A 26,791-nucleotide genomic window follows, 5' to 3' on the forward strand; every position below is an offset into this window, starting at 1 on the left:
CCAGTAGATTGGAAGCAGGCCAATTCACCTCGTATTCAAAAAGGGGGATAAAACAGACCCATCAGCTGCACCTCCATTCCATATAAAATAATGGAATTGATCATCAGGAGTAAACACGAGGGGCTGGATTTTGTCAATGGGGACATGATGAAGGCGGGACTCCCAATTTTTGGGTTGTAGTCCCGCCTCCATCGACTTGTGGCCAACCCACGCTATTTTCCCTTGATTGACCTTGTTAAGCCCGCCCAGCAGGCTCAGCAGGCCAATTAAGGGACACGTGGTTACTGGTGACGTCAGTGATTGACATTACATCTGTCAAGAGCTTTTGACAGATGAAAAATCAGCATTTGACAGCTCTGTGAAGCTGTCAAACACTGACAATCTGTCTTCTAACTTGAGTCCTTCTACTCAGACTCAGTTAGAGATCTCTCCAGACCAAAAAGCAGAATGCTGCAGCTTTTGACATTTCAGCGGCCATTCTGCTTTCTGTGCCGATGAACTGAGGGACTTCCGAGAACTGAAGGAAGGAAGCCTGCAGGAGAAAGTAAAGGTAAGTAAAACTTATTAAAACACTTTACACTTACCTCACACACTTACCTCTGTGCACACACGCACCCATCACTCACCTGCACAACGGATATCTCGACCCCTCCAACCCCTTCAGACCGGCGGTCCGCCTCGCTAACTTGGCGTGGTTCGGAGCCGTCGGAAAGCCCACACTTCAGGGCTAAAAATAGAGATTAGGCAAAAAACTGCCTGTTAACTACCTGTTAACAGGCAGTTAATTGGCACTAATTCCCTACCCGCCTCCTGGAACATTGGCACGGGGGCGGGATGGGTTCCTGTCCCCTGATTCTGCAATTTTCCCACCACTCCCGCCTCCACGGGGCTTGGAAATTCGAGCCCAAGGAGTCTTAAGTATAATAACAAGCAAGTAAACAGTAGCCAACATGGAGTCAGAAGGTGATGATCAGCCTGAGCAACCTCCTCAACTTCTTTGAGAAGGTACCATCCCAAGTGGACTGTGTAAAGCCCCACGACATAGTGTACCTAGATTGACAAAACCATTTGACAAAGTCCCTCATGAAGGGCTATTAGTCAAACTCAAATCTGGGAGATTCAGGGGAAATCCTGGGGATAAGGAACTGGTTGAAGGGTAGAAATCAACAAATACTGGTTAGAGGAGTTATGTTGAGGTAGGGGGAGTATCAAGGGTATGCTCCAGAGCTCAGTGGTGGAACCACTGTTGTTTCTCATTTACATACATGACCTCGACTCAGAAACTGAATGTAAAATGGTCAAATTTGCTGACGATACCAAACTGAGAGGTCAGTGGATTCGGAGAAAGCAGCTCAAAAATTCATGAGTTAGTTCAACAAAATAAAATATATGGACAGAGTAATGGCAGAGGAAATTCAATGCAGACAAGTGAAAACTACTGCACATGGGTTGGAAAAATAAGCAACATATACATACTGTACTATACTCCAGGAATGGTGTTGAAGTTGCTAACGATGATTTGGCAGGAGACCAGTGAGTCTTAGTAGATGCTACACTAAACATGTCCAACCAATATAGAGCAGCAATCAACAAAGCCAATATATAGCCAAAACAGCTGAATCTAAGTCAAAAGAATTCACGATCATACTGTACAGTGCTCTGGTCAGACCACACCCTGAGTGCTATGTCCAGTTCTGGTCACTGAGACACGAGGGAGATATTCAAGCATTGGAGACTGTGCAGAGAAGATCCACAAAGCTAATCCCTGGTGTCGGATTTGAGATATGAGGAAAGACTGGAGAGACTTGGGCTTTTCAGCCTGGAAAGGGGATGTCTGAGAGGTAATCTTATCGAGATATATAAAATAGTAAATGGTATGGAAAAGTCAAATCCGGGATATTAGTTTAAATTAAATTGTGGAATTAAGCCAAGGGACACAGCTTCAAATTAGTAAAAGGTAATTTTAAAACTGTCATCAGTTAGTCCTTCATGCAGAGAGTGTTCGACACTTGGAATAGACTTCCAGATGAAATGGTGGCAGTGAAAACCCTGGAACCATTTAAGAAACACTTAGATACTGAAATTGGGTCACTGTAAAAGGGCTTCTGGATGGATGAAGCAGTATGGACTGAATGGTTCTCATCCATAATTATCTTGAGATGTCTTCCCACACAAGGAGTGCTACAGAAGTGCATTAGAGAAGCATTTCATAATTTTTGTCTTCTTGGCGGTTTTAACAGTACATAGTGACTGTTTGAAGAGACTACATTTAAAACCTGGTCAGGTCAATAATGAAGCTGTTGTACTTGGTCCATGGAAGTTGTGGGCTGAATAGTCTTGTCTTGTGCCTTATTTCTTCTTCTCATCCCATAATTTTTTACATTCTTAATGGCAGCAGTGGAAATTATACCATGCTTCATCTAAAGGCATCTTAGACTTTCTTTCAGTAGGCAGAATTTTTTTGAGATGCTGTTCTGAATCTGTTCTGAGATATGGAATAAAGAGCTATGTATAAGAAGTAACTTATCATTACTGTCATATTTTGTTTTTGTCCAGCTGAGTAATGTTGTTGAAGACTGCATGAGGTGTACCCTGTTTATAGTGAGCCTCCAAAAGGCTCACTAATAACATGGTGCTTGTGTGTAACACCAGAACTTGTTACCGGCCACTGACTAAACAGAGCATGTCATAATGCTAAGGCTGCTCAAAGATAATAGTTACACTGTTCTCAAAAACCTTTTTTTTGTAGTTGGAGCTGCTTTCATGTATAAAATGTAAAACTTGTTTTTACATTTTTATCCTTTTTAAAAAAAAAAAGTCATTTAACTAGTGCTTTACCAAGTCTCTCGGAAATATCTCAAAACACTTGACCGACAATGAATTCATCTGAAATGCACTGACTGTTGTTATGTAGGCAAACATCACAGCCATTTAGCTCACAGCAGCTTTCATAAACATCAATTAATCACTAGTTCATTTGTTTTTGGTGGTATTGAGGGAGAAATGTTGGCCAAGACATCAAGAAAGCACCCACTCTTCTTAGAATATGCCTGCCTGGACCTCTGGAACCTCCGGAATAGGCAGACAGGTCTCAGTTCAACATCTCATTCAAAGAACAATACCCCCAACAGTACAGCACCTCCTTAGTACCATATTGGAGTGTCTTTTTTTATTCATTCATGGGATGTGGGCGTCACTGGCAAAGCAAGCATTTATTGCCCATCCCTAGTTGCCCTTGAGAAGGTGGTGGTGCGCTGCCTTCTTGAACCGCTGCAGTCCATGTGGTGAAGGTACTCCCATAGTGCTGTTAGGAAGGGAGTTTCAGGATTTTGACCCAGCAATGATGAAGGAACGGCGATATATTTCCAAATCCAGATGGTGTGTGGCTTAGAGGGGAACTTGCAGGTGGTGGTGTTCCCATGTGCCTGCTGCCCTTGTCCTTCTAGATGGAAGAGGTCGCGGATTTGGGAGATGCTGTCGAAAAAGCATTGGGGAGTTACTGCAGTGCATCTTGTAGATGGTACACACTGCAGCCACGGTACGCTGATGGTGGAGGGAGTGAATGTTTAAGGTGGTGGATGGGATGCCAATCAAGCGGGCTGCTTTGTCCTGGATGGAGCTTCTTGAGTGTTGTTGGAGCTGCACTCATCCAGGCAAGTAGAGAGTATTCCATCATACTCCTGACTTGCGTCTTGTGGAGTTAGGAGGTGAGACACTCACCGCAAAATACCTAGCCTCTGACCTGCTCTTGTAGCCACAGTATTTATGTGGCTGGTCCAGTTAAGCTTCTGGTCAATGGCGACCCCCAGGATGTTGATGGTGGGGGATTTGGCAATGGTAATGCCGTTGAATGTCAAGGAGTGGTGGTTAAACTTTATCTTGTTGGAGATGGTCAATGCCTGGCACTTGTGTGGTGTGAATGTTACTTGCAGTCTATATTAAGTCCTGCAGTGGCACTTAAAAAGAGGCTATTCTGATATTATGTTGAAACATGGTAACTGACTGTAAATACAGCAACAAAAAGTTATTAGCTACAGCCATCTCTGTTGTCTAGTCATTGGTTAAAGGTACTGTAATATGTGATGAAAATCACAATTTGATTTATAGACTTCAGGGCACAGGATTACAGCTTCTAAATGGATGGCGGGCATGATATATTCGCACGCTGTCTTGAACTGGATGTTAAACGAGCCAAGACTGATGACAGGAAGGTTTTCTTTCTCTGCTAAGCATAAGGATCCTCTGCAAAATCAATTTGCTTAATTTCAACCCAGGTTTTAGCATCTGCTGATTCACAGAACAATACTGCCCATAATTTGCCACAAGCTGACAATCTCATTCAGTGGATCCAGTTGGAAGACTGAGGTAGAAAGTAGAAAAATTGACAATAGTCTACTAGGTGATGTTCTAGTGAGATTAAGGGTAAGGTACCCTGAAAGTATAGGAAATACAGTGTCGAGGAAGTTTTATTTTTGACTGATTACTTTCTCTTCATCTCTCTCTTCCCCCTCCCCCTCCTCCCTTGCTGTACCTAACATGGGAGAGCTTTTTCTTCCCTTTTGAAGGTAAACTCCATCTCTCTTTCTCCCTGGTCACCCCAGGCTATACACTAACTCTAGCTGAGCAACAAGAACTCCCACTCCTTGGCAGTGTTACCAAAGAACTAGAAGCTCCATTTTTCATTTTGGTGGTTGGATTAGGCTGTCCTTAAACCTCATCAGAATCTTTCTCAACAGATTACAATGGCCAAGTTTCCCTTGCCACTGTGTTCCTTAGCAATCAAATGCAGATATCATTATGCAATCATCTTTAGCCTTATCGCATACTATACCAGTGGGACTAAAGATTTATCTAAACTTAGACAGTTACTGATTTGATTTGGCACTGAAGAGTTAAGTAACTGCAATATATTGTTAGACTGTAGAATGTTTATCCTGGTATTTTGGGCTGACAGCCAACAGATAAATTCCATTTGAACTATGACCACCTCATTTGGTCAGCACGATAAGACTCGCGGGAGACTCCCTTTGTAAGACAATAACATGGAGAAATCCTCATGACTATCAACTGCACTTATATTCCAAAGATGACTTTCTCTTAGGCAAATTGGTCCTTAAGCAGAGGAAACTCACCTTTTTTTGTTGGGTTAACCCTAAACTATGTGGAGGATCAGTGAGTGAAAGAAACGAATGTCATAGTATGGTCTTCCTTATTCCATGAATGTAGTTTATCTTTTCACGTACCTCAATCCCGCCAATTTTCCTCATTTTTTAACAAATTTAATGTACACTGGCAACCTACATCCATTAAAGGTAAGTAAAGATTAATTAGTGGATTTGATTTTCATTATGTGTGAAATATGGGGAAGTACATATGACTCTTGCATGACAGGGTGTAGAATTCCTCCAATAGCCAATGGATATATCTTGAAGTAACAAATGAGATAGTCATAGTTCAAGTGTCAGACTCGCCTCGGAGTCAGAAGGTCATGGGTTAAGGCCCCACTTCAGAGACCTGAGCACATAATCTAGGCTGAAACTTCAGTGCAGTACTGAGGGAGTGCAAAGAACAGCTGTATGAGAGAAAAGAAATAACTTCTAAACTGAGCAAATTTTGAAGCCCACATGCACCTAGTCCTACAGTGGTTACTTATGAAAAACTCAGATTAACTGGTCATTCATCTCATATATTTTTGTGTGTTTAAAATAACTGCCACATTTACCGACATAACAGGAACTTCACAATGTAATTCATTCCAGGTGACATTTCTGTCCCATGTAGTAAGGGGCTACATAAATGCAAATTCTTTATTTTCTTTCATACATCTGTTCTTGGCTAGGTTACTGGATCCTTTACAGCATATCTGAATTCTTGCATGCCTCTTTCCCTTTTACTTGCAATTCAAGCTTTTCCTACTCCATCCTTCCCTCAATCACTTATATCTGTTTAATGAGGGGGTAGTCAAACAATTCAGGGTGCTTCGGATAGATCTGGAATCAATTATGGTGTAAAGTGAGCCTCCTCATCACTGTGCTGCCTTCCCCATGGTGATTTTTAAATTGAGCTGAACATTACTTTTTTTTGAGAAAAGGTAGGATTCATTGAGTAGGTTGTCTCGAGCTATACTCACACCCTTCCCAGTAGTCAAGTCAAGTAAGAGTCAGCAGTTAGTAAAATACTGGCCTCGGGTAATTACCATCTTACATTAATGTGATTATAATGATTGTGTGTTCACAATAAATTGACAAGTTCTTTATTTGTTGCAGCTCTGATAGCGATTGGCCAGTATAGTACAACCATTGAAACAGTGGATGTAGGCTGGTGTAAAGAAATCACAGATAAGGGAGCAACCCAGATCTCGCAGACCAGCAAGTCCCTCAGGTACTTGGGACTGATGAGGTGTGATAAGGTAAGAGGCTTCACTGAAGGCACTTAAGATTAGCGCAACTTTGCCATGTTAATGTTTCATTGACTTGCCTAACAGCTGTCTGGTATGTTCAATTTTGTAATGGTCACAAAGCCAATGCAGACTGATAGGGATGCCACAGTTTATATATTTTATAAGAATATGTCTGCTATATTGAAGAAATTAAATAACATTTTAAAGAAGGATGACATAAATATTTTGTTATCAAATCAAAATGTGGTGTGCATAAAATAAAAGTGACCGCATTACCCACCGATCCTTCTCCCATGATGACCTCATATCTTTCTCAGATCAACGTTCATGTTTAAAGCAAAGATGCTCATTCTCTGGGGAGGTCTCCTGCATCATTTTCTAAGATTAGTGGAATCATAAGGCTGGATTTTGCTAATGGGGAGCTTTTGGAGGCGGGACTCCCACTTGTCGGGTTTCAGTCCCGCCTCCATCAACTTCTGGCCAACCCACGCTATTTTCCCTTGATTGACCTTGTTAAGCCCGCCCAGTGGGCTTAGCAGGCTAATTAAGGGAAAGCCGGTGACAGAGAACGTCAATGTATGTTGTTTCACCTGTCAATTTTTGACAGCTGAATTGTCATCATTTGACAGCTCTGTGAAGCTGTCAAACACTGACATTCTCTGTAGTTTGATGAGTTCTTGAATTCAAGACCTCATCAAACCTCTTTCTTTTGCAGAAATTAGATGGTTGTTGCATTGGAGAATGCAACGGCCATCTGTTATCTCTGCCGCGGAGGTGCGAGACTCTCCGCATACCCACCGATTGAAGCCTGCAGGAAGAAACAAAGGTAAGTAAACTTTTTCTACCACTTTCCACGTACCTCACATACTCACCTCTCTACACTTGCACCCATCATTTACCTTCACAGCGCACTTTTGCACCCCACAGACCCACTACTCAACTTGGTGACCCTGGCGGGTTTCAGAGCCTTCGTGAAGCCCGCACTTGTGTGGGCAAAATGGTGATAATCCTCTTATCTGCCTGTTAACTACCTGTTAATACGCAGTTAAGTGGCTGTAATCCCTTCCCGCCTCCAAGGAGACGGGACCCGGCGCGGGACAGCTACCTGCCATTTTCCAGGCAGTCCCACCTCCCCAGGGCTGGCAAAATCCAGCCTACAGAGTCATAATGGCACAGAAGGAGGCCATTCGGCCCATCGAGTCCGTACCGGCTCTCTGTGGAGCAATCCAGTCAGTCCCATTCCCCCGCTCTATCCCCGTAACCCTGCAAGTTTATTTCCCTTAAGTGCCTATCCAGTCTCCCCTTGAAAACATTGAGTGTGTCCGCTTCCACCACTTCCATCGGCAGCGAGTTCCAGGTCCTCACTACTCTCTGCATAAAAAAGCTTTTCCTCACATCCCCCCTGTATCTCTTGACCAAAACCTTAAATCTGTGTCCCCGAGCCCTTGTACTATCAACTAGTGGGAACAGCCTTTCCCCGTCTAGCCTATCCAAACCCGTCATAATCTTGTACACCTCTATCAAATCATCCCTCAACCTCCTTTGCTCTAATGAAAACAAATCCAGCTTCTCCAACCTGTCCTTGTAGCTAAGATCCCCCATCCCCAGAACCATTCTGGTAAATCTCCTCTGCACCCTCTCAAGGGCCTTCACATCCTTCCTAAAGTGTGGTGACCAGAACTGGACGCAATACTCCAGTTGTGGCCTAACCAACTCTTTATAAAAGTTCAGCATAGCTTCTCTACTTTTGTACTCAGTACCTCTATTTGTGAAGCCCAAGATCCCATATGCTTTGCTAACCACTCTCTCAGTATGTCCTGCCACCTTCAGGGACCTATGCACATTAACTCCCAGGTCCCTCTGTCCCTGCACACTCTTTAAAAAAAACTGTGCCATTAAGTGTATATTGCCTCTCCCTGTTCCTTCTGCCAAAATGCATCACCTCACACTTCTCTACCACTTGTCTGCCCATTGTGCTAGCCTTTCTATGTCCTGCTGCAGTCGATTGGTATCATCCTCACTGTTTGCCACACCCCCAAGTTTGGTGTCATCGGCAAATTTAGAAATTCTACTCTGTATTCCAATATCCAGGTCGTATATCAAAAAAAGCAGTGGCCCCAGCACTGACCCTTGGGGAACACCACTGTCTACCATCCTCCAGTCTGAAAAACAGCCATTTACCACAACTCGCTGTTTTCTGTCCTTAAGCCAATTCCTTATCCAAGCTGCCACTGACCCACCTATTCCATGAGCCTCAATTTTGTTAACCAGCCTTCTATGTGGTACTTTGTCAAACGCCTTCTGAAAATCCATGTAGACAACATCCATTGCATTCCCTTCATCAATCCTCCCTGTTACTTCATCAAAAAATTCAATTAGATTAGTCAAACATGATCTGCCTTTTACAAATCCATGTTGGCTCTCGTTAACTAGCTTAAACCTCTCCAAGTGCCCGTTAATCTTTTCCTTGATTATTGTTTCTAAAACTTTACCCACCACTGACCGACCTGTAGTTACTAGGATTGTCCTTACACCCTTTCTTGAACAATGGTGTCACATCTGCCACTTTCCAATCCTCATGCACCTCCCCCGTGGATAAATGAACTGCATATGTAGAAAGTGTCATTTCCCTTTCTTTGGTGAATTTTTGTGGTTGTTAAAGCGAGGGCTGTCCGTGCTGAGGAAAGGAACAGTTTTCTACTTTCAGTGACCAGTGTTAACATTGAGCACTATCAGATCAGATAAAGATCAGCCACATGCAGAGTAAAGTGCTACAACTTGGTCTCTAGCCCAGCTTTTCTTGTTCAGGACCAAAGGCAGTTTTTATAAGCAGATCTACATCTCCTGTGACCTGAAATTGACTTCCTGTTGTATGCTGTGAATGGGACTACCATGCCATAGGATCAATAATTTTCCTTTTACACACAATAGTTTGCATGAAGATTGAGTGGGCTGCTCATCTGCTGTCCTGACCATTCCAATGAGTGGGAGATACACACTGTCGGAAGGTATAATGTAATCTAATTTATTTACAAGAATAGGAATTACACTAAGCAAAAAAAAGTAATTAACAATGCAGTGTCAAACATACACAATACTTTAAATTGTTCCAAAAAAATAAGAATACAGTCCAAACTCCTAAGCATAGAAAGTGCGAGACTCCATTGTCGGCACAGAGCCTCACTAGATACAAGTGAACAGGACAAATTGGGGCTAGGGTATTGTAGCACTATTTCAATCCCGCATCCAGCAAGGCTCCCGTTGGCAGCCGAATCTTGTAATTTCTGCCCTTCAGTGACTTTTTCCAGATTCTTTTAACTGAGTCTTTGACAAATGTAATGTGAGTGCTTCTGCTCTACAAAGCCCCTCACAATGCTCCAACATAGATAAAAACAGACAAACTGGGAACTGGAGAATGAGGAAAATCAGAAGCATTTATTCCAAGCAGGCTGTGATACTTCACACTAAAGTACTTCTTTCCCACTAGACAGGCAAGCATGTTATTAATCAATTTTAACTTTCAGGTAAGTCTCAGACTTCTGGTTATTCTAGTGAGTTGATTGCTTTTGACACTTACCTTGCAGATCAAATAACTTGGTTCCAGGAACAAATTTTGCATAAATTTAACATTTCAAAGACATGAGGGAATTTTTGATGCAATTAACTTGTATTGACTTCATTCCAAGAAACTGGCTGAACTAAATAGCTCCAATAGAATATTTGCCACACAAAGACAGGATTTTGCTTTTTAAAACGCCTGTAGTCATTTTGTAAACATTTTTTTCTTAAAGGCGTATAAAAGGAATCCAGTGCCGATAGTTTGCATGATCGAGCTTTGGTTTCATTGCATAAGAAATCATTTATATAGCACCTTTCTTGACCTCAGGACATCCCAAAGCACTTTATAGCCAATGAAGTACTTTTGAAGTGTAGTCATTGTTGTACTGTAGTAAACGCGGCAGCCAATTTGCGCACAGCAAGACCGCATAAACAGCAATGAGATAAATGACCAGATAATCTGATTTGTGCTGTTGGATAAATATTGGCTAGGGAACCCATGGCGCACTTACTTGCTCTTCTTCAAAATAGTGCCATGGGATCTTTTACATCCACCTGAGAGGGCAGACTTAGTTTAACGTTTCCTCTGAAAGATGGCACCTCCGACAGTGCAGCACTCCCTCAGTACTGCACTGGAATGTCAACCTGGATTATGTGCTCAAGTCTCTGGAGTGGGACTTGAACCCACAACCTTCTGACTCGGAGGTGGGAGTGCTACCAACTGAGCCAAAGCTGACACTATATAGAGAGCCACTTCAGTCTCAAGAGGCCTCAACTGACACTCAGCCACCTCACTGACTTCAGTCACTGGGGGAGCACATAGAAGGAGATTCAGTTGTACACAAATTATATCCATTCAAGAAAAGGAAGCAGGGTGATGCATAACAGAGGGCGACACACACGAACACTTGTAAGGAATAAATGTTTGGTAGCACTTTTGCAATTTTGTATTCCGAGTGTTCTTGCTCTTGTCTGGGTATTGGTTGATCATAAAGAAGGAAGCTGATAAATGTGACCATATGCAGCATTGGCCATCACTGGGTAGGGCACAGTAGGCTGTTGTACAGAACAGATGATTGTATAGGCATTGGGGGCCATCAGATACTTAGTTGAAAATGATCTAGCAGAGCCTGCCTAAAGTCTGGTACATTCTGTGGAAGATCTTCTGCAGCCAATCCTTTTGTGTTCTTATGGGTTTTTCTTCTGGTTGTAGTGGATTCCCCCCACAATGGCTCCATGTGGATGCCTGTCTGCAGAGCACTTGCACTAATTGCAGTTCTGGCTTAAAATCTTGAAGTGCACGTGCTGCCCTCAGCAGATCACTGTGCTGCTTGTTTTAACTCTGTGTCTTGCTGGTTTTTGATGTAGCACTGAGCAATGACTTCACACCTGACCAGACAAGTAGTCATGCTGTATGAAATGGATGGGGGAATCAGTATTGTCCATCTCCATCCATACTTCTGTTCCACAGCGTACACTTTATGCCACCACTGCCGGCATAAAGCAGCAGAAGAATTTCCTCTAAGTCCAAATGTAACTTTTTGCCACCCAAGTGTAGCAACATTATCCTTATAAGATGTCGCTCAAAAAAAGAGGATATAATTAGTTTAAATATAGATTATGGATAATCAGCCATTGTAACACTATGGAAAATAAACTTTAAACATTTGTCACAACATAGTCGGGCCAACATAGATGAGGGAAACAAGGTCAAGGTTCCGCTCAGCACAGTGTATCCCCCTCCAGTGAAAGTTTGAAATCTCTGTTTCCATAAATTACCAAATGTAGTACAGGATAAAGCAGTGAATGTGTCATAAGAAATGTCTGCGACTCTGTACTTGTGCTGTCTACTCGACTTACGAAGCAATCAATGAGGCTCATTATATTACATATACTGCACCACGACACACGATTTGGCTGACTCCCAATTAATGTGTTATAGCAAGAGTTTATGTAGAAAATAAAGAAAAGTGAATTACTTTTAAAGTGTTTATCCCCTTAGCTAATGGCGGTGAACAGGTAAGTGCTGAACTAATAGGCAGGGAGGTAAATAATAAGGGAATTGGGTTTAACAATTTTCACTTTTTAATGTAGTGCCTACACTCAGACATAAGGTGCATTAAAATTCAGGTTTGCCAGCTAGGAAAATTATGGCTTAATCCAAGTTATGTTGCAACACAAAACCAACTCAAATATCTGAATATTAAATTACTTCAATGAAACAAATCAAGTTGGAAAAAAAGTGTGATGATAAACAGCTTCCTCTGTTTGTAATGAACTTAATGGAACAGGAATATTTAAATTGCATCCTCTTTATTGTCATTTTGCAGCCTATATGGTGCAGTACAGGCTGCCAAGCCATGACAATGTGAATTTATTTGCACGCCAGTGATTCATTTGAACTCTCTGACAGCATTATACCAATGATTATTCCTCAAACGTGACCTTGTAATAACACCACCTGTTGCACATATTCCTTGCATCTTTTTACTATTGGTCGTACAGAGGGAAAACTGTCAAATTAGTGCCAGTTCATGCCAGATTAAAGGCAGTGTTGTACTGTTCACTCATGTTCACTGACAACTTCAATATGTCTGTAAAACCTATTTCCCTTGTGACTCTTATCAAGAAGAGCCCATCATCTGGGCTGAATTTAACTTGGTCTGAGAAGTGAAAGACTTGGGAATAATGTTTTAATGTACCGTGTCACCCAGTCCCCAAAAAATCCAATTACAGTACTAGCATTTTGGATATGTACCAGAAATGCCAATTATCCATTTTTCTTGTAAAATGTTTCCATTCTGTTGCAAATCCTGTTGCTAATGATCTCTTATAAATCTCTTTTATTGTATAAAAAAAACATAAATTGCACGGTGCTAGTTTTGTTCTTTTTTCTACCTTCAGCCCCTATACATATAAAGCACATTATTTTAATTGTGCTCCAAAATTCCCTCTCCTCCACAATTGCCTTGCTCATCACATCCATTAGTATTTAACCCCCCCCCCCCCCCATTGATGTCTGAGTTAGAGTTTAAAATCCAGCAGTTTATTTGGCCTAGTCTGTTTGGGAACTGAAACATAACCAGAAAATGTATCCATATTCAGGTAAAGCTATGTGTGAATTATGTCTGTAAATAGAGGATTGCTGTGTTCATTCTTTTCATCTAATCTCTTCCCCCCCCTTCAGAATCAGGCAGAATATCTTTCATTGCTAGCTTCAATAAATTGTACTAGCAATTTACCAAATACTAGCAACAAAATCTCAGTACCAGAAAAATAATTTTGCTCCTGACTAAGATAAGTTTGGGCTTTAAATATCTCTCCTGTTTAACTTCAGTGTCTATTTTGTAAGACACTGAAGATTGTCTAATGTTGGCACAACATGCACACATGGCCCTGGGGAGAAATCCCTGTCTTTTACACTAGTTGATCTTTGACATCTGGGCTGTGAAATTCGGCACCTTTGCAGCGGCTGATAAGGCTGGTTTTGGCAAAAAAAAATGGTGGCTGCCTTGCTTCTGCTCACTTCCGGCACATAGTACGGCGGCCGCCATTTTGGACAGGTCGTCAGCGCGGCCGTTGCCTGCGCTCCCTAGAAAAATGGTAATGAGGCAGATCGTGATGTCAATCAGTGTGCAACGCTGATTTGACGCACGACCTGTCATTTTTGTCGTCGCCGCTCCCTCTACAAAACATGAACAGCTGAACATGCGTTCAACTACATGAGGAAACCCCTCCCCCCTCCCCAACCAGCGGTACTTAAAGGGATCATCAATAGCTTGCAGGTGACTTGCTTTTTGATTTCTACTGGCTCTATAAAGTTGTGCAACTGTTTGGAGCTTTCTACAGTTATTTCAGGTTGGTGAGGTGACAGGGAGTGGTGCTGCAAGTGGAGAAGGCCTTGCTTCTGATTTCAAACGTTCTGCTCAGACCACTTGCTCCCATTCATGGGGGCGAAGAAAAGATACGCAAGGAGGGTGTAATGATATCAGCAAATAGTGATGTTATTTGCCTGTTTGATTACCATGTCTTACCAGCATATTTGCCTGATTGATTACTTATGCCTGACCAGCAGAGGGCATGTGACAGAGACAAGCAGTTTAGTTTTACTTTCGTTTTAGATGGATTTTCTAGCATGGTGTCTCCTGTAAGGCTGTTAACCAGAGTTGAACAAACATTAGATTAAAAGACATTCTCTTTCATAAATGTCTCATCATTGAACCCACAAAGAAATCGATACATGGTGTCAGAAGTGATTGAAAGAGATGAAGAGGAAAAATCTGAAGTTAAATCAGCTCTCCACATATTAGCAAGCCAAAAGAGAACATCGTTACTTACCATTGGAGAATAGCTAACAAAGTGAAAAATGGAAGGTTTACACCCACCGGCGAAGCTTCAGTTGACAGGTAATGTGGCTGAAAATTGGAGGAGATTCAAACAACGTTTGGAGTTGTATTTAGCGGCAATCGGAACTGACGAGAAAAGTGATAAAATGAAAGCGTCAGTGTTCTTACATGTCGTGGGTGATGAAGCGCTGGAGGTGTATAATAACTTCACATTCGCTGCTGATGGAGACAAAATGAAGCTGGATAAAATAATGGAACAGTTTGAGGCCTGCTGCATACCTAAACGTAACGTGACGTTTGAGAGGCACAGATTTTTCACATGTGTACAGAAAACGGGAGAGACTATTGATCAGTATGTGACTGAACTGAGAAACAGAAGCAAAACGTGTGAATTTGGGGGACTGGCAGACTCGCTGATAAAAGACAGACTGGTGTGTGGTATTCCAGATAATGGTCTAAGGGAAAGACTGCTAAGAGAGCAAAATCTAGACCTGGGAAAAGCCATAGCACTGTGTAGGGCTACAGAGACGGTGAAGTCGCAGGCAAAGGAGTTGTTCAGTGACAGTAGCTGCAACGTGGATGCAGTGAGAAAGAACGGACACAAACCGTTTAACAAAAAGAGCGCCAATGTGAAAAAAGAGGCGTGGCCAGCGAACAAAAATGAAAGGGGCAATCGAAAGTCATGTAGTTGATGCGGTACACAGCATCCACCAAAAAAGTGTCCAGCATATGGTAAAACATGCAATAGTTGCAACAAAAACAACCATTATGCCCGTTGCTGTAAGAACCAAGCGCAACAAAGCAAGGTCCATACAGTAGATGAAAGCGAGATAGAGGAGTTCTATGTGGATGTTGTGTCTGAAAACAAAAAAGAAAAAAGAGACTGGATGTTGACACTAAAAGTGAATGACATACACATTCCATTTAAATTGGATACTGGAGCACAAGTTAATGTGATATCAGAGACTGATTTTAAGAAAATTAGACCCAGACCAAAGATACATGGAATAAAAGTGAAAGTGACAGGATACTCAGGTACTGATACACCAGTGAAAGGAAGATGCATTGTCAAAGTGACACACAAGGACAGAGAGCACACGCTAGCATTAATCGTGGTGCCAAAGGATGTGCAGGCCATACTAGGTTTAAAAGCCTGTGAGAGACTGAACCTGGTAAAGAGAGTCCTCGTTGTGGAAAGCGAAGGAGAGACAGTCTATGATGAACTCATGAAAGAGTACAACGACCTATTTCAGGGTCTAGGCTGCCTTCCAGGAGAACACACGATCAGAGTAGATAAAAGTATGCCAACGGTCATACATCCATGCAGAAAAGTTCCGTTTGCTCTTCAAAAGCAACTGAAGGCAGAGTTGGACAGGATGGAAAGCCTGAACGTGATTCAGAAGATAGATGAGCCAACTGAGTGGGTGAGTTCCCTCGTCGTTGTGGACAAAAAGAATGGAAAGCTCAGAATTTGCCTGGATCCAAGAGATCTAAACAGAGCAATAAAGAGAGAGCACTTCAAGCTTCCTACACATGAGGAAATCATGTCACAGTTTGCAAATGCAAAGTATTTCAGCAAGTTAGATGCATCATCAGGATTTTGGCAGATGAAACTGGACGAGGCAAGTTCAAGACTGTGCACGTTCAACAGTCCATTTGGCAGATACAGATTCCTAAGGTTACCATTTGGCATTGCCACAGCTCCTGAAGTGTATCACAAAACTATCCATATGATCTATGAGCACCTGGAGGGAGTTGATACATCAATGGATGACATCATAGTATGGGGAACCACAAGAATTGAGCAAATTTAAGGACTATTGTTATAAAAGGAAGTAATGTTATCTTATTTTTTCTTCAAGTTCTAGGTATTTACATATTTCATGTGAACACACAAAACAAGGTTAAAAAACCTTGATAATGATAATGTAAGTTCATTAAGTGTTACAGTTAAAATGCAGAGTAATACAAAGAAAACATGTTGTTAGATAAAAGTAAAATACTTTTGTTTTAAGAAAGGGAGATGTAATGATATCAGCAAATAGTGATGTTATTTGCCTGTTTGATTATCATGTCTTACCAGCATATTTGCCTGATTGATTACTTATGCCTGACCAGCAGAGGGCATGTGACAGAGACAAGCAGTTTAGTTTTACTTTCGTTTTAGATGGATTTTCTAGCATGGTGTCTCCTGTAAGGCTGTTAACCAGGGTTGAACAAACATTAGATTAAAAGACATTCTCTTTCATAAATGTCTCGTCATTGAACCCACAAAGAAATCGATACAGAGGGCTCTCAACAGGAGGCCTTACTCACCTCGGGTCTTCCGAGAGCACTTCTCTTATCTCCACTTAAGCGAGGTGCAGTGTATCAGGAGGCTCCGCTTCAGCAAGGAGGTGGTCGCAGAACTCTGCCACGTCCTGCAACCAGATCTGCAGCCTCAGAGCAGGGCGACCACGGCTCTCCCAGTGGTCCTCAAGGTCACCGTGGCCCACAATTTCTTCGCCAGTGGATCCTTCCAGTCTGCAGCAGAAGACATAGTTAACATCTCCAGGTTCGCCATCCTTTGCTGCATCCGGGAGGTCACAGAGGCTCTGTACTCAGGAGATGGGACTACGAACAGAGAAAAGCAGGAGGAGCGCGCATGCAGCTTTGCCAGGTTAGCGGGCTTCCCCATGGTGCAGGGCACCATCAACTGCACCCACGTGGCTTTGCAAGTGCTGCATTGCAATCCTGAGATCTTCCATAACCACAAAGGCTACCACTCACTTAATGTGCAGTTGTTGTGCGACCACACCCTGATGGTCAATGCCCGCTACCCTGGCAGCAGTTGTGATGCCTTCATCCTGCATCCTTCCAGTGTGCCAGCAGTCTTCCAGCCACCACATCAAACACGAGGGTGGCTGCTTGGAGACAAGGGCTATCTGAACCTGGCTGATGACTCCCCTCCGCAACCTCACCACTCGTGCCCAGCACTCATATAATGAGAGCCATGCTGCCATGAGGAACATCATCGAGCAGACCATCGGGATGCTGAAGCAATGGTTCCACTGCCTTGACCACTCGGGAGGAGCACTCCAGTACTCAGCTGAGCGGGTGTCCCATTTCGTGGTGGCTTGCTGCATGCTCCACAACTTGGCCTTCAAGAGGGCACAGCCCTTGTCAGCAGAGATTGCGGCACCACCTCAGGAAGAGGACGAGGGTTGGCTGGCTGAAAGGCAGCGGCAAGGACAGTGGTGGGAATAGGAATGCTGTCGTCCTGAGAGAGGACAGCCGGTTCCTGCTCCACAGAATATCTGCCACTCCCCCGGGGCGGCGCCTCAGCATTCCTTGCAATCTGTTGGAGGACCAGTGCATCTAAATCAGGCTGGGCCATGACACCGCCCGTTTTTGGGCCATATCCAATTCCTAGGCTCATATATACAATATCTGCTGCACTACCTTAATCAACCCTCTCTGTTAGACCTCAATCAGGTTAGTCGGACAAGATTTGCTTTTAACAGATCTGTGCTGGCTGTCCCTTATTAACCCATGCTTCTTCAAGTGAGAATTAATTTTGTCCTTGACACTGGTCTCTGGTCTCTAGTGGTTCCCACCACTCCCCGTTTTTTGAACAGGGGTGTAACATTAGCAATCCTTCAGTCCTCTGGCACCGCTACCATAACCATGGAGGATTGAAAGATTGTGGTCAGAGCTTCTTCTGTCTCAACCCTAGCTTCCCTCAGCAGCCTAGGACTTGAACCCACAACCTTCTGACTCAAAGGTGCAAGTGCTACCACTGATCAATTACTGACACCGCAATGGGTGAGTGGGTAAGGACACTGAAAGGAGTCCAGCCACACAGACCATGAATTTTCCAGGTTCAATCCCTGATTTGTGCTGAGTTGTCTGATCTGATCCAGGGGTGACAGTAGTGTCCCTGGGTTAGGGAGAGTGAAAAGTAACACCTAATGGACAGATAAACTGTGTTTTGTTTTCCATCAGCCCTCTCGTGAAAATCAAAATTAAATTGGAAGAATTTGGACCAATATTTGAAACAGTGAGGCTGCTGGAAGAATAAGCATTTGACTTGTACAATGTAAATTCCGGTATTGTCTTGCCTGTACTGTGGAAATACTGAGATTTTCCTATCTGGTCTCAGGTCCAGGGCAAATCCAGAATGCTTGGTGCCTGCTTCTGCCTGGTGCTGTTGGGCAGCACATCTATCACCAGCAACTTGATGGTTGCATGGAGACATTGGTCTGAATTTTCCAGGGTAGTAGTGGGCACGATCGGTGTCAGGTCGGGTGGGAAAGTTGGTATTTTTAACAACGGGTCGGGAACCCGCTGTCATCTTGCTCCCACGCACCTTTCCCCCAGGCACGTCTGTCATCACGGAGCCGACCCGACCAGCAGTGGCGGGCGACCCAATTGAAATAATTATCAGGTAGCTTACAGGCACTTAAGAGCCTTTTCTCATTTGCTTTTTAAATTTCCCTGCATGGCCACGGGATTCACGCAGCTCAGGAAGCAGGTCTGTCAACCTGAGGCGGGAGTTCCATGATCATTGCTCCAGCTGATTACTTGACAGCATCAAATGTACAGTAAAAGCTGGGTGGGCGTGTGTGCTGTGAGGAGGATGCAGTGAAACTCCAGTATGATTTGGACAGGTTGGGTGATTGGGCAGAAGCATGGCAGATGCAGTATAATGTGGATAAATGCGAGGTTACCCACTTTGGTGGCAAAAACAGGAAGACAGATTATTATCTGAACGGCAATAGATTGGGAGAAGGGGAAGTGCAACGAGACCTGGGTGTCGTTGTGCACCAGTCACTGAAGGTAAGCATGCAGGTGCAGCAGGCGGTTAAGAAGGCAAATGGTATGTTGGCCTTCATAGCGAGATGATTCGAGTACAGGAACAAGGATGTCTTACTGCAGTTGTACAGGGCCTTGGTGAGACCACACCTTGAGTATTGTGTGCAGTTTTGTTCGCCTTATCTGAGAAAGGATGTTCTTGCCATGGAGGGAGTGCAGCGAAGATTCACCAGACTGATACCTGGGATGGCAGGAATGACGTATGAAAAGAGATTGAGTTGATTAGGCTTATATTCGCTAGAGTTTAGAAGAATGAGAGGGGATCTCATTGAAACTTATAAAATTCTAACAGGACTAGACAGATTAGATACAGGAAGGATGTTTCTGATGGCGGGGGAGTCCAAAACCAGGGGTCACAGTCTAAGGATAAGGGGTAAGCCATTTAGGACTGAGATGAGGAGGAATTTCTTCACCCAGAGAGTGGTGAACCTGTGGAATTCTTTACCACAGAAGGCAGTTGAGGCCAACTTATTAAATATATTCAAGAAGGAGTTAGATATATTTCTTAAGGCTAAAGGGATCAATGGATATGGGGAGAAAGCAGGGACAGGGTACTGAATTTGGATGATCAGCCATGATCTCATTAAATGGCAGAACAGGCTCGAGGGGCCGAATGGCCTACTCCTGCTCCTATCTTCTATGTTTCTATGTAAAAGCTCCCACCTGACAGATGATCACTTTCCTCAGGCAGAAGCTGTTGCCCAGTCCATTTCCAGCACAGATTCTGCAGGCTGCAAGTGTTTCCAACAAAGTCTCCATCCAGTGTCACCTCATTGGAAGAACTCTCTCACCATTGACAGAATGCTTCTGTCATCTGTACTTCACCTGCCATCTATTCCATCAACATGGGTGCTGTTTATACTGTCTCACCTTGGGGCTCATCGTGGTCTGATTCTGAGGACCAACACCAGCAGCACCAATAACACCAACCTCCGCAATCACCTGATGCTACAGAGGGCATCAGCACCCGAGCACATTGCTGCCCGGGAGGCCAGGGATGACCTCATCATGGCCAGATTTAGTTAACTTTACGCTGTACACCCATATGGCTGCCACATGATGTGCCAGGTTGGCACCACCCCACACCAACACCATAAAGCATCCATACAATGCCCAAGCCATTCCTTTCACACTCATCACCATTGCGGAGGGTACCGTTATGTCTCACCATTCACTGCATCTCACTAAGCCACTTCCAAAGGTGCACACAAATCTGTCAAGACCGGAAGGTGCTGAAAATAAAGGTTTCAATGTTTGACACCACATTAACAGAAACTTCACATGAACATTGGCTAAAACACCCAAGTGGCTACCCTTGTGTCTTATTAGTTGATATGATTGCATTAGGATGAGGGTGAGTGTGAGGGGTGGCTAGTGAGATGGGGATGTGATAATGTAGATAGAGAGGGATGGGTGGAGGTGCAAGGTATGTTGGTGTGAGTAAGGATGTGCAGGAATAGGGTAGGGAAGGCAAAGTGATGTGACGAGAGGCACTGCAGAATGCAGTTGAGTGTGGCTTTGTACTAACATTTCCTGATCTAAGGAGATTATTTAAACGTTTGCAACACTGCACCCAGATCCTCCTGATCACATCCCTGTTTGTGACCTCCTCTGCAATCTGCAACCAGTCTGTTTTGGTCTCCTGGGGAGGTTTTGTCCGCCCATCAGAAGGGAAGAGGACCTCCCTGCATGCTCTGACTCCCTCTATAAGCATATGCAGGGAATCATCGGAGAGCCTGGGTGCAGCCCTCTGCCTCTGTGCAGTCGTTGTCAGTGTTTGCAGCACTCCAATGCTGTAGTGCACTGACAGCACTATGTTAGATTAAACTTCAAATCCAATGTGGCCATGGTCCCTTTAAAGATCTTGGCTGAAAACGCGTTATGAATGACGTCACCAGACCCACTCCATCTCATAGGGCTGGATAACGCGCTGGGCGGGCTTAATAGGCCCCATTAAGATAAGTTCATTTTCAACAGCGGGATGGAGCCAGCAGTGGGGCTGCGACCGCCCACACCAGACCCGCCCACTAAAACAGATGATCTGGTTATTATCACATTGTTGTTTGTGGGAGCTTGCTGTGTGCCTTTTTGCTGCCGTGTTTCCTACATTACAACAGTGCCTATACTTCAAAAAATACTTAATTGGCTGTAAAGCGCTTTGGGACGTCCAATGGTCGTGAAAGGCGCTATATAAATGCAAGTCTTTCTTATTTATTACCCAATTATGAGTTGGCAACAGTGTAACTTTTCTCTTTGAAAATAAATAATGACCAGATAACCTAATGGCCTGGGTCTTATTTCTGATTAGTTTAATACAATTCCCCTTGATAATATAGCTCAGATATCCTGAAATCATGGATACCTAGTTTTTCTTTCAAAAGGTGACCTCCATCCTGCACTAGTAGGACTAATAGCATGTTTATCCTTATGATCATGATGTAAAAATGCTAAAAGAAATAATTAAGCTAGCTTTAAGCACATTACTTTAACCCAGAATTGCTTACCCATGTAATTATTGTATCTGCTGTGCATGCGTTGAGGCATGGTTAATGTCTTGGTGGACAGACCAAACTAACTAATTTGGGGGATATTAAAAGCAGTTGCACCAACAATGCATAAGGATTTTCTGTTTATTATCTAATGCAAAATATGCACAGAAGAGGGCCTAAAATGCCCATGACAAATGTTCAGTATTAAAATGTATAAAATGTTATACAGATTTAATAGTTACTCCAGATGTGTCAAAAAATCATCAGCGCTCCCAACAGACAACTTTTAGTACTGATCATCAGTTTGTCACCGATCCCTTTCTGCCTGTTTGGGTCACATTCAGGATTACAGTGCATAAATCTAAATTGCAGAAGTTGTTAGCCACAATAGTTTAGTTGAAACATTGATTGAAGATTATAAAGATAAGAGATTATGGCCTGAGTAATTACCCCTCTGAAACTGACCGCAACTTCAGGATTTAACCCATGCGCATCCTAACATGGAAATCTTGAAGTTGCAGTCAGTCATTCGCTGCTCCGACACTGGCTGCGCTGTGCCCACCGCCCCCCCTCCCCCCCTCCAAGTAGTTGGCAATTGGTATAATCAAGGAAATCCATGAAACTGGCAAAAAATTGGGCTTTTCTTTGGTAATATCGTTGTTTAAATACCCCATTAAAAGCTAGACCTTGTTGGATTAGGTGTAACTGGGGTTTTAACAGCGTATTGACTGCTAAGCAAACATTATGGCCCTGATGTGGATGTGGTGTATTTGGATTTCCAGAAGGCATTTGATAAGGTGCCACATAAAATGTTACTGCACAAGATAAGAGCTCACGAGGTTGGGGGTAATATTTTGGCATGGATAGGGGATTGGCTAACTAACAGAAAACAGAAGTCGGGATAAATGGGTCATTTTCCGGTTGGCAACCAGTAACTAGTGGGGTGCCACAGGGATCAGTGCTGGGACCTCAACTATTTACAATCTATATTAATGACTTGGCTGAAGGGACCAAGTGTGCTGTAGCCAAATTTGCTGATGATACAAAGATAGGTGGGTTAGCTAGTTGTGAGGAGGACACAAAGGGCTCGATTTTCCAAGCCCCGAGGAGGCGGGAGTGGTGGGAAAATTGCAGAATCGGGGGGCAGAAACCCATCCCACCCCCGTGCCAATGTCCCAGGAGGCGGGTACCCGACCTGTGCTGGGAGCCGCCTCCCCGAGGCGGGAAGGAGATTAGTGCCAATTAACTGCCTGTTAACAGGTAGTTAACAGGCAGTTTTTTGCCTAATCCCTATTTTTAGCCCTGAAGTGTGGGCTGCTCGACGGCTCCGAACCACACCAAGTTAGCGAGGCGGACCGTCGGTCTGCAGGGGTTGGAGGGGTCGAGATGGCCGTTGTGCAGGTGAGTGATGTGTGCAGAGGTAAGTGTAAAGTGTTTTAATAAGTTTTACTTACCTTTACTTTCTCCTGCAGGCTTCCTTCCTTCAGTTCTTGGGAGTCCCTCAGCTCACCGGCACAGAACAGAATGGCCGCTGAACTGTTAAAAGCTGCAGCATTCTGCTTTCTGGTCTGGAGAGCTCTCTAACTGAGTCTGAATAGAAGGACTCTAGGGCCTAGAAATTCGGTTGTGGGTTCGCCAGGGCTTTAGCGCCGGAAATTTAGCGCCGGCGCTAAGTCCCCCTGCGTGCGCCAAAAATTCAGTAGCGCCGCGCCCAAACGGCTGCCGGCGCTACTAGAGGGTGTCAGCGCCTCGAAATGGGCGCTGAGTGCCGCATTGCGGCGCAATTCCGGCGCTGCGGCACCCGATGCGGTGCGGCAGGCTGGGGAAGTGCAGGCCTCCTCCTTCAGTTAAGGAGGAGCTGCCTGCACCCGCCCGCTGGCCGTTCAAATGTTCAGAAAAATGAGCCCGGCACCTCGGACAAGTGCCGGGCTTGCAGGCCAGACGCATCTGTTCCGCGGGGGGGGGGTGGAGGAGTCCGGGGAGGGAGGTGCGGGCAGGCGGCCAGCGGGAAAGCGGCCGGCCGCCGCACGACCTTAATGCGCCGGCGCTAACTCCTGCAAGACTCGGTTGCCAAAGTCTTAGTTGCGGCTGCCATGGGCGAGGCGGCCGCAACTCAATTTCGGCGCTGGGGCCCGTCACCACGGCAGCCGGGACGCTGCGCACACCGATGACGTCATCGGTGCCGGCGCAGCGCAACCGGTGTAACGCCGACGGAAGGGCCCCACTGAATTTGCCAACTGGCCATAACTCCGGCGCTAGGCCCTCCAGCGCCCCAAATGGGGCGCTAAGCCTACTGAATTTCTAGGCCTATGACTCTTTGACTCAAGTTAGGAGACAGATTGTCAGTGTTGTCAAACGCTGATTTTTCATCTGTCAAAAGCTCTTGACAGATGAAATGTCAATCGCTGACGTCACCAGTAACCAGGTGTCCCTTAATTGGCCTGTTGAGCCCGCTGGGCGGGCTTAACAAGGTCAATCAAGGGAAACTAGCGTGGGTTGGCCACAAGTCGATGGAGGCGGGACTACAACCCATAAAGTGGGAGTCCCGCCTCCAAAAGCTCCCCATTGACAAAATCGAGCCCAAAGATTCTGCAAAGGGATATAGATAGGTTAAGTGAGTGGGCAAAAAATTGGTAGATGGAGTACAATGTGGGAAAATGTGAGGTTATCCACTTTGGAAGGAAGAATGAACAAACAAATTATTATTTAAATGGAGTGAGACTACAAAATGCTGCGGTACAAAGGGATCTGGGGGTCCTAGTACATGAAACACAAAAACTTAGCATGCAGGTATAGCAAGTAATTAGGAAGGCTAATGGAATGTTGGCCTTTATTGCAAGGGGTATGGAGTATAAAAGTAGGGAAGTTTTGATGCAACTTTACAGGGCGCTGGTGAGACCACACCTGGAGTACTGTGTACAGTTTTGATCTCCATATTTAAGGAAGGATATACTTGAATTGAAGGCAGTGCAGAGAAGGTTCACTAGGTTGATTCCTGGGATGAAGGGGTTGACGTATGAGGAAAAGTTGAGCAGGTTGGGCCGATACTCATTGGAGTTTAGAAGAATGAGAGGTGATCTTATTGAAACATACAAGATTTTGAGGGGGCTTGACAGGGTGGATGCTGAGAGGATGTTTCCCCTCGTGGAGGTATCTAGAACTAGGGGGCATAGTTTCAGAATAAGGGGTTACCCATTTAAGACGGAGATGAGAAGGAATTTCTTCTCTCAGAGGGTCGTGGATCTTTGGAATTCTCTACCCCGGAGAGCTGTGGAGGCTGGGTCATTGAATATATACAAGGAGGAGATTGACAGACATTTGAACTACAAGGGAGTCAAGGGGTATGGGGAGAGAGCGGGAAAGTGGTGTTGAGGCCAAGATTGGATCAGCCATGATCTTATTGAATGGCGGAGCAGGCTCGAGGGGCCAATTGGCCTACTCTTGCTCCTGGTTCTTATGAAAAATTAACTTTAATTTTGCAGAGTGTCAAATTTATCCATTATTATAATTATATATTTTTAAAGTTTGTTCATATTTATTTCAAGTTTACCTTTTTCCTATGTGAGAGCCCCATCTTTGTTTTGCTCTCTGTAACATTTTTAAAAAGTCAGAATAAAAGGAGCTTCTTCACTTCCTGTTTCCCTCTGTGAGAATTCTGCGTTGTGAATTGCTTAGACAGCTTGTTGATGTCACAGCAGCTCGCGCTATGGGATTCCCACTACACTACACTGATCTCAATTGCACGTTGAAAAAGGCAAACTTCTCGCCATAGAGATCGCAGAATCTTTGTGGGAAGCTTTCTTCAGGGCCAGCAGCAAACGCTTTTGCTTCGCCGCTGACCGCAAATTATGGCCCAATGAAATACTTATAGACACGATTGTTCCTGTGTTGCTGGAGCCAAGAAAATACATGTGTGGCAAGCAGCTGGCTAGGGTTCAATTATGGAGATGTACAGCGGGTTAGATGGCCTGGAATTTTGCTTGATTATCTTTGAAGGTCAGTAGAACTTTCCCTCAGGGTAATAAATCATCAGTGTGATAGAGTCCATGATAAAGTATAGACTGAATAAAGTAGTACATGTACACATATTGGGCCAAATGGCCTTTTCTCATTCTATGTTTTCTTATGTTCTAACCTTAGAATTTCAACTAGGCTCAGGAGCCTGGCCAGGAATTATTATGACTGTGGGATGATAGATAGCTGTATAAAAGGAATGATTAATAAATGAAGACATGAAATAATTTAATAATGGTTAACAGCCTGCTGAAAATCGAAAGACCTATTTGAATATACAATAGGAATCCGTATGCAGCAAGGTTTAGAAGGAAATTTATATAGAAGGGAGAAAGGTGTGTGTCTGTGTTCGTGTTTGAGTGGGATATATTTTGATGAGGTTAAATAACCACAGTAGACCAATTGACCTTGACTTTGGGAGGCAGTGACAGGTAGGGTGTTGTATCTTCCCTGGTAAAGCTAATTGGGGGAGGAGGTACATTGTGAAATGAAGCAGAAGTCAATGGAGGAATTAAGGGATGTGGAAGAAACAATGATTTTGCGTTTGACTGGCACCAGCTGATCTTTTCTAGTTTCACCAGACAAGGGTTAATACTGAAAATCATTTTTTAAGCTTTTGGCCTTGTATGTGCTTAAAAAAGTATTTATTAGGATTCCTTCAGTTTTTCCATTTTTTGTGTCAGAGTCTCTGCTCGGTTTGAGTTATTTGCAGTACACATAAATCAGAATTGCAGAGTTGTTAACGGTCTTGTCTGTAAAAGATCAGAGCATTTTCAAGGCCAGGCGAAACCACACACTTGTATGACTCCATTGAATATCACTTGCCTCCAGGCAGAAGTGCCACAATGGAAGAAGAATGGATTGATCAAAACCATAAAAAATCATCAAAAGAATTCATTATTAATCAAATTAGTGTTGCCATGACCTTTTTTTCCCCATCTCAGCTCATCAGCGTAATCATCTTAGAAAAAAATGTTTAAAGCAAATGTCATTCTTCACATCCTGGATGGTAAATGTCAGCACTGAAGAATAAAGTCTTTTTATATACACTAATAATTATATAGAAATGATTATATTCCCCCATATCAGGCTGTAAGATAAATCCCAGTATCACTGTGTATTTGATCCTT

The 26,791-nt window shown here is 43.9% G+C and overlaps 1 protein-coding gene across 4 annotated transcripts in view; it reads left to right on the forward strand.

The window, feature by feature from the left end:
- fbxl17 (F-box and leucine-rich repeat protein 17) overlaps nucleotides 1-26,791 on the forward strand; it is a 950,602-nt gene that overhangs the window by 882,925 nt on the left and 40,886 nt on the right. For all 4 annotated transcript variants that reach the window (XM_085987565.1, XM_085987585.1, XM_085987575.1 and 1 more), the window contains one exon: nucleotides 6,267-6,409. In XM_085987565.1, the coding sequence (XP_085843691.1) occupies nucleotides 6,267-6,409 (143 nt within the window). The remainder of the gene's footprint in view (nucleotides 1-6,266; nucleotides 6,410-26,791) is intronic.

This window comes from Somniosus microcephalus, chromosome 1 (assembly GCF_052327205.1).
Source record: "Somniosus microcephalus isolate GS21.2 chromosome 1, FLI_Smic_1.0, whole genome shotgun sequence".
Lineage (NCBI taxonomy): Eukaryota > Metazoa > Chordata > Chondrichthyes > Squaliformes > Somniosidae > Somniosus > Somniosus microcephalus.